Source organism: Strix aluco, chromosome 7 (assembly GCF_031877795.1).
Source record: "Strix aluco isolate bStrAlu1 chromosome 7, bStrAlu1.hap1, whole genome shotgun sequence".
Classification (NCBI taxonomy): domain Eukaryota; kingdom Metazoa; phylum Chordata; class Aves; order Strigiformes; family Strigidae; genus Strix; species Strix aluco.
This window is the reverse complement of record NC_133937.1, coordinates 11,209,463-11,221,292: the sequence shown is the minus strand read 5'-3', so window position 1 is coordinate 11,221,292 and position 11,830 is coordinate 11,209,463. Positions and strand designations below refer to the sequence as shown.

At 40.6% G+C, this 11,830-nt stretch overlaps 1 protein-coding gene across 6 annotated transcripts in view; it reads right to left on the bottom strand.

The window, feature by feature from the left end:
- Positions 1-4,316: 4,316 nt before the first annotated feature.
- The window catches only part of GPRIN2 (G protein regulated inducer of neurite outgrowth 2), a 28,976-nt gene continuing 21,462 nt past the window's right edge, over positions 4,317-11,830 (bottom strand). For 4 of the 6 annotated variants that reach the window (XM_074830019.1, XM_074830017.1, XM_074830022.1 and 1 more), the window contains one exon: positions 4,317-6,977. In XM_074830019.1, the coding sequence (XP_074686120.1) occupies positions 5,165-6,961 (1,797 nt within the window). In that variant the 5' untranslated portion in view covers positions 6,962-6,977 and the 3' untranslated portion in view covers positions 4,317-5,164. Of the gene's footprint in view, positions 6,978-7,979; positions 8,027-9,625; positions 9,718-11,387; positions 11,450-11,830 lie in introns of those variants that run through there. The other 2 variants (XM_074830021.1, XM_074830020.1) reach the window with 2 other exon arrangements.

Here is an 11,830-nt window from a genome sequence, read left to right as displayed (position 1 = left end):
AGCACTGGCAGACACAAGCAGCCCAGGGCTCTATGCACAGGCTCACAGGTATTAGATTCTCCTTATTTGCAGAGGGTTAGCTGGACCTTGTGACCTGTATAAATAACAAGGCTTTGGAAAAAAGCTCAATAGACACGTTGTATTCTTCATTTCAGATCCATAGTTCTGAATGGAGGGAAAAGAAATAAAACTTAGAAATCAAAACTCATTTCACTCTTAGAGTCCTGAAGTCCCCTGAAAGGGAAAGACACAAGTGACTGATGCAGCAAGTTCCACCAAGTTATTTAACTGGTACTGTGGGAGTTGATTAGAACGATTTATTTCCAACTCCTAAACCCACATGCTGCCTCTTTCTCTTTCGCCAATTAACAGTATTACTTAGCACTAATAGACTGCTTTCATTTTCAAGGGGCTTAAGACGACAAATTAATCACCTCAACATGTCGGAAAGGAACAGATGGTAATGAAGTATTAACATTGCAATTTCACAGTTGGAAAAGCTCCTGAGAGCGGGGGCTACAGCAGTGTCTGGAGGGCACCTGGCCCTGCTCCCTGTTTGGAGCTGGGGTTCCTGGGTCTTGTCTCTGCTCCAGGATTCTGCTTTATCCCAAACTCACCACATGTTACTTTTCCTAAGTAAAGCCACACAGCTTTTCTTATTTCATCTTTAACAGGGAGTAACATCCTTCCAGAAGGCCTCTTACCTCAGCACGTCTCCAGACAGGTTGTTACTGCTTTGGATTTAAAAGACTAAATGTCTATCCGATAATGCAATTAGTCCAGCTTGCCACTATTTCTTACTGGCTATAAGCAGAGAAGTGATGAGGAAGAAATACATTCCCCTCTCTTTACAGTGGAGATGCTTTTTTGTCCCTGAAACACCTTTGGTTACAGTTGGGTACAGAGCAGCTGACTGCGTTTCCCTCCCCACTTGCTCCTGTCTCAGAGGACCACGGGCACGGAGCAGTGTCGGTCTGTGGGGCCTTTTGGCTCCACTGTACAACACACAATCTCTTAAGCTACATCTGGGAGGAAGATAAGCTTACTCTAGAGCAGGGGCTCCTACAGCAAAACTTGTGTATGAAGGGTGAGATCTGTGGCCATCCCTAGCAGAACCAGCTCAGGATCCAGGTTGTAGCAACTCAAAGGTCTTTTCCAGCAGCATGAAGCTGAAGGCAAGTGGTCTGCAAACACTGCAGACTGAACTAGGGTGAGAGAGAGCCCACAGCACTCCTGTCACGGGGCTGTCAGCTTTGGAGAGCCCCTCAGCTGCACACCCCCGTCCCTACTGCTGTCTCCTCACCACCCTGGGAGCACCAGGAATCGCTGGGAAGTTTGCTATGGAGGCACCCATGTTACTGGGCCCGGAGTGCATTTGGTTAGGTGGCACTCCCACCTGATCCCCTGCCATTAAGCAACATGTCACAAACACAACTCTAGGGAGCCGTTTCTCAGAACAAAATGACATTTTCAGAAGACCCAACAGCTAAATACAATGATTTTAAAACTCATATGACATTGACTAAGCAACTTTTTAGTTTTTTTTTTTAAAAGAATTTACTTACTATGGAAAATTTTTATTTAAAACATTGAGAGAATATCCTCTATTTCAGTATTTAACCCCACAGTCAAAGATTATCTCAAATTACAACTGTGAAATGATAATGAAGTCAGTTAGCATCAAATGTCTGACAGGTTTTGGCCTCTCCTCCAGGAATGGTAACAGTTAATATGGTGATACATCTCCTTTGTTACTAGAGCAAGATAAATTCAGAGTGAAATGAATCATTGTAACTCTTTCAGAGCTATTTCATCAGCATACTAATATTAGTGTCAATTCCCTTCAATCTGTGCTGAACCACTTACCTAAGTATCTCAGTCCATTGTCAATCCCATAGCTATCAAGTATCATACACAGTTCAGTCCTTCTAGAGACATCAGTTAGTGTCTAAACATGACATAACATATCCAAAACACTGCATATTTTAAGGGAAAGAAGGAGCACTGAGGCAAAAGGGTTAAGCTCCCAGTGTGCCAGTGCAGCCCTCAGGGAGGATTTGTGTGAAAGGCAACCCCAATTTGATCAGCTGTAAATGATACTTGAGCATTCAGGCTGGGGACCAGAGAAAACACCATGCAGTTCTCAAATGGGCTCAAGGAAATAATGCACCCCGATTTCACCCTAGCTTGGCAAACATCTGTGTTCAGCATTGACCCGCTCAGTTATAAATCTAGTGTAAGTTTTCCTTCTACTTTATTTATATTTAAAAGTGGAATGTAATGTATTTGGATTTTCCCAAGTTAGAAAACATTAAACACTTGAGATAGAGTAACACTTGAACAGAGCACTAATATGAAGAATACTTAATATGCAACCTGACTGCATTTAAATTTAAAAAAAAAAAAGAACCCACACATTAAGTGAATCCAAATTCCCCCCCCCCTTTTTTTTTTTGAGGCGTCCATCATACAAGTGAAACAACTTATTTTATCCATGTAGCTACTATTTAGATGATATTTGGTTGGTTTTTTTCCCAGATCTCCATTAATATACTTTGTATTTTAAGCCTTTCTGAAAGCATAGGAAATCCTCAAACACAAATAGTATTTTTGTTACCAGCAGTGACTCTAATTAGTATCCTAAAGATTCACAATGCCTGTGATGAGCAAGCACCTGTTTTTCTTGATTAGCAAATCATTGGTGTCCTCTTCCCTTGCTTGTCATTTATTTTTCTCATCCTGGAACAATAATCAGTGTTTAGTAGTGTAATAGCAAATGTGTACCAATGCATAAACCATAGGTAATTCACACCAGAGCTGCAGGAAATCTTTGTTCCAGCTTTTATGCTATACAGCAGTCAAAGAACTCAAGGGACTTTGCCATATTGTTCCAGTTCCTTCTGCAAACTATCTCTTTCTGACCAGTTTGATACTTGTCCTATTTTATCATCTTTCTAGAGTTGGGGGCTTTATTTTGGAGGGGTGCTTGGGATGGTGGGGGTAGGAAGGAGAATCAAGATTATTCCACATGTCAAATAGCTTAAAAGTATGGATTATGGTGGTCACGGGAGCAAGGTACACTTGCTGTTTTAAAGCTTTAGTTTAACTGTTCAAATCTTTAATTCTAGTGCATACCCAAGGACAAGCTAACAGACAACACAAGGTTTTAGGCCATTATAAGTGCTTAAAATTCTCAAAATGTAGTATTTGAAGAGAGGAAGAAATCAAAGTTTGGTACGGCTTATGATACTCCGGGCCATAAAATAAGCCTGTAGAGAAACTGTTTGGCTAAATGTTAAATAACAGCAGCAGTTACTTTTTTTAATTACTCATTACTTCTTTACTTCTAGTAAAGCTTTAATAAAAGGAAGTTTAATATATAGGATCATTATCGAAACTTGAATGCTCACAGCTATAGAGGCATCCCAAGTAAGGCGTCATATTCCAGTGCTTTCAGACTTGGTTTGTATAAAACTCATTTTGAGTTCAGACTTTACTGAGGCCAAAGTCCCAGGGCCTGAATGAAGCCTCCTGAACTCAAAGCAAGTTTCACAGGCAGGAGCCAGCTCTGTTTAATTCCACTTTGTCCAGGAATGAAAATTTGTTCTTGAACTACTCTATGTTATTAAATTAATGCATCACAGCACATTCCAGCTAGCAGATTCTATATTTAAGGATTTCTTAGATGAAATTTTAAAGTTGCCCTAAGCACCAGGGGCTCAAGTTCATATACAAATGTCAGGTGAACATTATGTAGGCAGCCTGGAACAAAAAACAAACCAAGACAACAAAAGCACAACCACACACATTTAAAGAAAGAATTGATAATTCCACAGCAGTAAGTTATCTGACACTGCAACTTCTCCTTTGAGACAGAAATGAATGTTCCTCCTTTCTCTTAATCAAAAAAATATTGTACATTCCTAGTTTCCCGAAGAATCTTAGACATTGACCAAAGGTTACATATGACACTGGAAATAATAGTGTCAGCTTCCTTGATGAACCTTTCACTTCAAATAGGCCCTGCACTATGGCTGCATTACAGTATCATAAAAGGTTTCTCACTGGGAAGTTGTTTGCAAAGCTGTTTTAGGGAGAAAAGAAATATTTAAGCTGCCCATATGACCAAGGCACTTGGAACAAATAATCTTAAAGCTGTTACTTAGCTGAAGACACAAAGTCTCACTTTCAGCAGATGCTTGAGGTCAGACCAGAGAGGGAACACAAGGCAAAAAAAGGTTACATGCAAACTATCACCTGTGGTTTATGCAACAACAAAATAACTGCTATTGAGGATAGATGCACATAAATAGAAGTCACTGGAAATTACTTTTAATATAAAGCAAAACAAAACTGCTTATGATTTGTAGGGTATGATAGTGTGACAGACTAATCTGAACAGCTTTTGTTCATGTCTCTAAAACAAGCATTCAATAAGTAATTCACATTACATGAGTCATCTTTGGTAATACTGTACATTTGTGTCAATCACTTGGTAAACATCAGTTCGGAATATTTAGAGTTAATTCATCATAGCTACAAACTAATTTGAAAGTTGCAGGAGCATCCTCCAACTGTACATCAGCTTGCAAAGGGAAGAGCTCAGACTAGCAAGACCGAAATTACTTCACAGAGTTATGTATCAGAAGTTACAATTCTTTGTCATGTAGCATTACACTAGTTTGTCATTTTGTCTACAGTTAAAGTGGGCTTATAGCCAGCATTATTATAAATTAACAGCAAACTAGCTCCCAAAACAATTTAAGGGAGTAGGATTGAAAGCTAAGAACTTTGATTAAAGCATCATTTTCTAACCCTAAATTATTAAAATACAGAAAAAAGTAATTATTTTAAAAAGACAGATCATTTAGAAAAGAAGTCTTATTCCTTACAATATGATATAAAACTAACATAGAAGAATAAAACAGTGCTACATTAAATAGAGTCAAGATCATTTAGATGGCATGATGCAGGTGCAAAGTTACGTTCTCTATTATATGGCCCAACCACGGATTTTTCCTTGCTTTGATGTGTATTTGAAGGGCACTGAACTTTTCCCACTTCAGGTTAAGTGGATTGTCCACACATACTGTGTTAGCACTTAAGAGTCAGCATGTATATACAATTAAAAGCAGCGCAGCTGTCCTACATCCTACAGCTGCGCTCACTCCACTGCAGTGCTGGAACAAGCACAACAGCTGGGATATCTCAGGGAATGCATCATTGTTCTGAGTGGCCTTTTTTTCCCCATTTTATCAGAAGATGGCTCCTCATTACTTTTCCTAGCCATGTGAGAAGGCTCTGTCTGGAATTGTTCTATTTGAATCTCGAGATGTTTTTGAATGGCTAACCCAAGGACTTCTGGATCCACAGATGCCCCATATACTTCCCACGTCATTCCTTCATCATCCCATCTCACTTCACGTACTGGAGATTTTGAGGCCTCCAGGTCTTGCTCCAGGTTCACTTCTGGGAACACATGTGAGTGACCTTCTGCTGCAGCTGCTGGGCTTGTTGCCACAGATTTGCATTCCATGGTTGGAAGAGTTTGTACCTCAGCATCTCTACGCTCCAGAGCTGGTTTCAGTCCTTTGGTTAAATCATTCATAGAGGTCATAGTCCACATATCCTTAGTTGTCATTACCATGTCTGCACCTTGCTGGCTTCTAAAGGCAACACAGGCAGTCTTTGTTTCTGGAGGAGCTCCCTCCTGCTGAGCACAGTGTTGAGGATATTCTCCAGGAATGCTACAGCACTTCAGGACTTTCTTGGCATCCAGACCTGATTCACTTACCGAAGACACCAGCTTAGGATATGTCAGAATGTCTGAAGTAGAAAAGGAATTAAAATAGCCAGGTGCTGCCTGCTCTTTTCCCGACTCACTAACTGAGCACACCAACTGTGGAACAAGTTGTATAGATGGTATGGGTAAAGAATGGCAATAGGCAGGGATGGTGGCATCTACCTTCACACAGGGGTTCTGCCTTATATTACAGGGCCCTGCAGAATGGTTATGAACTGACATCACCATGGGGGAGTATGCAGAGCTTGGAATATTACCATAAATCAGACCACCATGAATAATCCCAGTAGCTTGATTGAATATTGTCCTGTTTGAGAAACCACTTCCAGGCAGGTGGGGGCCTAGAACGGCAGTGTGAAATGTTCCAGGATCTGTGTAAACAGTAGTGTTACGTGGAATACCACTGCTGTCAAAGCTATTTGTGGGTACTTTTTGCTCTCTAGGTAGAACTGGAAGATGAGTCACAAGGTTTTGATAGTGAGATGTATTTTCATTTGTTTCTGATCCACATCTCTGTGTTTGGAAAGACATCCTAGCCACTGGCGGACAATGCCTGCAGCTAGAAGAGCTTAGGCTGGACTGAGTAGCACTTGTTTCGATGTAAGTGACATAAGTCTGCTGTTTGCAACTGCAAGTTAGGTCTGAGTGGCTTCTCCGAAGTGAAGTTCCTGATTCTTCCATTTTACACATGCTTTGCTGGTGGACCACACAGGCCGAAGAAACATTCTCAACAGTGCTGCTCTTTACACACATCTTAGTGTCCCCCAATTCCCAGGATGCTGGGGACTGTTCAGCAATAAGAAAATGGTTTGTAGTCTTAGTTCTGCTCTGTGAATTGTCATTGGCTGACTGGTCACTTATGGTTTGGACCACTGATCCAAGTGCCATCACCCCAGGCTGTGAGAAGGACCCTCCAGGACTCGGCACACTCCTTGCATCACTCTTGTTTCCCAGGGTATGGCAGATGGTGCTACTATGGCTTTTCTTCAGCTCCTGTTTGTTGCTTTGCCTTTCCTCTAAACTTGATTGCCCAGTACAGGCCAGACTTGAGGAGCTCTTCGACAGGGGGTGACTGTTGACATTCAAGAGACTGTGACAAGTAGAACTTATTGAGTCCTGGTAGGAATGAGTGTGGAACTGGTGGCTGTCAGCTGACATGGCAAACAAGAGCGATCTGCAAGAAATGGTGGAGAAGAAAAAGAAGCAATTTAAAAAGGAAATATACGCACTGGAAACTACGATCTCTATTGACCTTCTGCCTAGGCTTGTTGCTTTTCACAGTTCATAAATACTTTTTAAAAAGCACTGTACTGTAGTCTCTGTGTACTCAGACTGGCAAGTTTTAATTTTTAGTTTCCACAAAGGGTTTTTCCCTGGATTAGATTTGGGCTTTATTGAAATTCTGGTTTTTTTCCATTTCATAAAACACAACAGGAAGAAAATTCTTCTTGATTTCTACCTTTTAACAATAACAATCTCAACATTTCCAAGTATCATCTCCCCTGAATTTACTGGAGCCATTTTGAGACATCCTGAGGTGTCATATAACTTAAGCAAAGACAGAAGCATTTTTAAACAAGATGGCTTTCTGCCACAGCGTTCATTAAGCCAACGATGTTAACTGTATTGTCAAAACAAAACACTGTTCAGTTTTTAGTTTCTTGACATTGTCAGTTCAGAAGTTACCCAATCACTGCAGGGGCTTTGAAACATTAGCAAACCCTCAACAAACTCTTCTTTTTCCCCCTATCCTTCCTAACAAGCTTCTTTGGATTTCATTTCACAAGATCACTATTTTAATCAACTGTTTTCCCAGAGTCCACACAAGTGTACAGTAGATGTGGACAAAATTGTTTTGAACACCTCTGGCAGAGGAAACATGACATGAAACGAGCTCTGCCAGGCTTGTGTAGAGTCAGTGCCAGTGTTCCCAGAACAAATAATGCCGGGCAGCTGGGCAGCAAGATACCCAGCTGCCCCCTGACAGGATCAGTGGGCTTTCTATCTTGCACTTCCCACTGGCACAATAAGAGGTGGCAACAAAGAGGGGTTCAGTGAAAGGCTGGAGGTGAAACTTCCCTAGGAACCACTGAGCTGTATGGAAAGTCTGCATCTCAGCACAGTCTGTTAAGGGTACATGCTTCAGTGCATGGTTTGGGCTTCTTGTGCCACTCACCTTTCGGAATCCACCAGTTCACACTGTCTGTGGAAGGTACATACTTACTGCACCAGCAGCAGGGTAAAAACAAAACGAGAAGATCTTTAACCAAAGTATTGTGGTTCTTCTGTCCTTTCTTTAGTGCAATCACTTGCTTCTGATGTTATAAAACACTTGTTTCTACTGGTTAGTATAGTATCCTATATGGTGTTAACATTTATGTTAGAACGACCACATCTAACAGAAGTTGTAACTGAAGATTTTGTACCTAACCAGATTTAGTGATCCATTTTTGTTGATTGAATCAGATCTTCCACTGATTGACTATGCACATTCCCTTGGCGTCACAGAGGTCTTGCAACATCTGTATAACTAAATTACTTTAATATGCTCATATATCTATCTACACACATACATATGAATATATCTCTCTCCTAAAAGAACCCATTCTGTTGAACAGAAAAATCTAGAGCATCTATTCATTGCTTCCAGGACAAATACTACTGGATATTTTGTTGTGCAGAAGTATAATGGAAGCCACAAGTTCTTGTTTTAGAGAACTTTCCCTCAGGTGCACTCTATACACTCTGCCTCCTACTCCTAAATAAAAATGAACGTGTGGAACAAGAAAGATATGTACATGTGGTGGAAAAATGCACGCTGTAACAGGGAAGTTCGCTCATGACACCAAGAGACCGATGGCTGTAAGGGCTCACATTCAGACCTCTCAGTGAGAAGCTTTTAATATGTGATCCTTTTAATATGATATTTATGGGCTCAAAGAGCCATCTACCAACATAACTGATAAAGAGCACGCCTTTTGCTCCACCCCCAAACCAACAGCTCTACTGCTGCTCCAGACAGCTATCAGTGCTTACGCTTCTAATTCCATTTTCGTTGTCACTTTGGCAAGCTTCAGGTTCAATTTTCCCATCACCTGAAATCCACTTGCTTTAGCCACTTTCCATAATGAATTAAATTGTGCAAGACAACATTAAAAAGTAACAATATTTGCAATCACTTCTTTGAGAAGCTTCTCACTGTGGGCTGTGTAGGGACTTGCAATTGGCAGCACTATCCTCTAGCATAAGGGTTCGCTCAAATTTGGTAGGCAGTTTCCCCTCCTTCATATGTGCTTGTCCAGTTTGAAGTCAAACTCATTACAGGCTCCACCTGCACCAAGCCTGCTCTGTATGCTACGCAGCCTCTCTGGCCTGTGGGACTCCACAGATACAGATTTCAGATTCCTGGGTTAGAGGCACTGTTGAGTGCAGCTGCAGTCAAAAGCAATCACTTCTTGCCAGGCTGGCTATCAATGTATTTCTGCATGTTTTTCAAAAACCCTCACAAAATCTCACTCAACACTTAGAAGAGAAGCAAGAACCAGGAAAGTGAGTTTTAAACCACTTCAATCAACTCTTCCAGCATGTTATCTATCCTGCAGCCATTTCCACATATGGATATAGTTTGCCACATAGAGTTCGAAGGAGTCAATAGGATTAAACACCAGAGCACAGCTGTCTGCAAGGTGAAGACCTTACAATTAATCTCTTTAAAAGATAACACCTGCAAAGGCTCTCACACACACTGAGATGAAACATTTACTAATGGAAATCCTCAGTCACAATTATGGAATCTCAGGTGGAAAGAAGCTTGAAACATACCCTGTTACAGATGATATACGGATGTGAAAACTTTGAAGAGCTTTCTCACAAAGTTACAAGGTTCAGATATGTGTATATGCACAGATACCAAGACCTCTATTTGCTTTATGTAGCATTGCTGCAGAAACCTCTGTAACTGGAAGAAGGGATGCAAGCTGAGATTGATTCATCACCTTAATGTGAAGAAACACATTCATATGAACAAAACAGTCTAGATATATTGACATCACTGAAAACAACACCCACTGTGATGTTTACAATGAAACCTTAGAAGACAACTCTGAAGAAATTTATTTTTGCCCCACCCACATAGACTCCAACTGCAGCTGAAATAAAGACCAAACATTGGTCAATGCTACATATATTACACATATACAAATACATATACATTATAACCAGCAACTATCAACAGCATTTGAGCATCTTTGATCAGATAGACCAGTGTTCCATGCTAGCACAATTGTAACAATTATCCTATGACTTTTGGACCTTAAAAACAATGGGAATAATTACCAGTTAAGTAAAACAGCATATCACCTTTAGGACATAGCTAAGGATGGGGGAAAAAAGGGTAAAAAAGAAAACAAAGCCCCATTCAAACAAGATGAATCAGCTTCCTTTAGAATAATGTGCTTTTCTGTTGTATTGAAATCCAAAGTTACATTTTCTCAGAGAGCCTGAACACTTCCCCATTTATAGGCCACCTATTGCTTTCCCTCTCCATTTCACGCTCCTTTTCCCCACTGCGGAAAGACCTATGAGCTCCTACACAACCAGCACATTTTGCCCAGCTGGCAGAGGCAGGGCCCTGAGCCAGACTAGCGCACGTGAGCTCTGCGTGGAGGGTGATGGTTGGAGAACAAATCAATGTCTGGCAGACCCGGCCTTTCCTCACCTCTGCTGCAGCCAAATATTAGCACAGCATTGCACAGTAGCCTAACTGAGCATGCAGGTGTGTCACAAACTACATCAGCTTGCTGATCTTGATTTTCTTTTTTTTTTCTTTTTTTTTAAACCGGCTTAGCTCTCACTACATCAAGTCATCAATTCAGCCACACCAATAACTAATGTCAGCACAGGGAAGAAACAGTAGAAACAGTAGACCACTCCCCTCTTCAGAAGCACTAATCTACTAGTGGCGTAAACCTAGAGCAAACCTGCACATGCAGTGTCTTTCTACCTAAGACTTTGGAAACGGCATGTAATTCCGTACCCATCTTCCCAAATTCTGTATTTCACATGTGCAATGCTGGCGCTGATTCCCCAGGGTACACAAGATTTTTACGTGTACATATACATCCCTACAGAAAAGACACAACACTGTATGTACACACACTAGAGGTGCTGTATGTCCTACCTGAGTTCATGCAGGCTGCATCCAGCTGGTGACTTCTGAGAAGGGGCAGGAAGCAGAAATGTCTCGATGGTTATACCAACACATATACCAGGGAGGGGCTGGGGGCAGGTACCAAGAATGATGTGACAAACTTTTTAAAAAAAAACCAAAAAAAAGCCCGCAACCCTAAAACATGGAGCCTCTCTAATTCCACAGTCATGCAATGCCATTGTATTTTGTGAATCAGTTAATCAGGAATGGATTACCGACATGAAACATGGACATAAACACAGCTGACTTGGTGGGTACTTAGCGATCTGAAACAACTTTTCTGTGCACATGGGGTGAAGAAGACTGCTTTGCTTAACTTTGCTTTTTAAAAATCAAATACATAATTTATGGGAAAGTAATTTTATTTAAAAATACCTATTGTAGATTCTGAGTTGATCTGAGATATTTTCTTTTGGAAATTCAAAGGAAATCTGCACCTGAATACACAAACAAGACAGCATGAACTTTGAGGCAGATACCCTGCTATGAATATATAGAAAATTGTTAGACAAGCAGAGAAAGGATTAGGATAGAAATGGAATTAACATCCACTATTTTTGGCTTAGCTTCAGATAGCTTATGAGGGGATCTAGGCTGCTTTCATTAATTCCACTAAACTACTTTAAAGCAACAAATGTGTATTTTGCTATGACTTATGATTAAAGTTGTGACCTATTTAATGCACTAATAAATTTAGTCTTAGAATATTAAATATCATGTATGTTATCAGTTGAAAGACATTCACTGGTAAATTAGCTATAATTTCAAAATTCCTCAGTATTTTTGTATTCCATGCATGTACTTTTAATTACAACTTT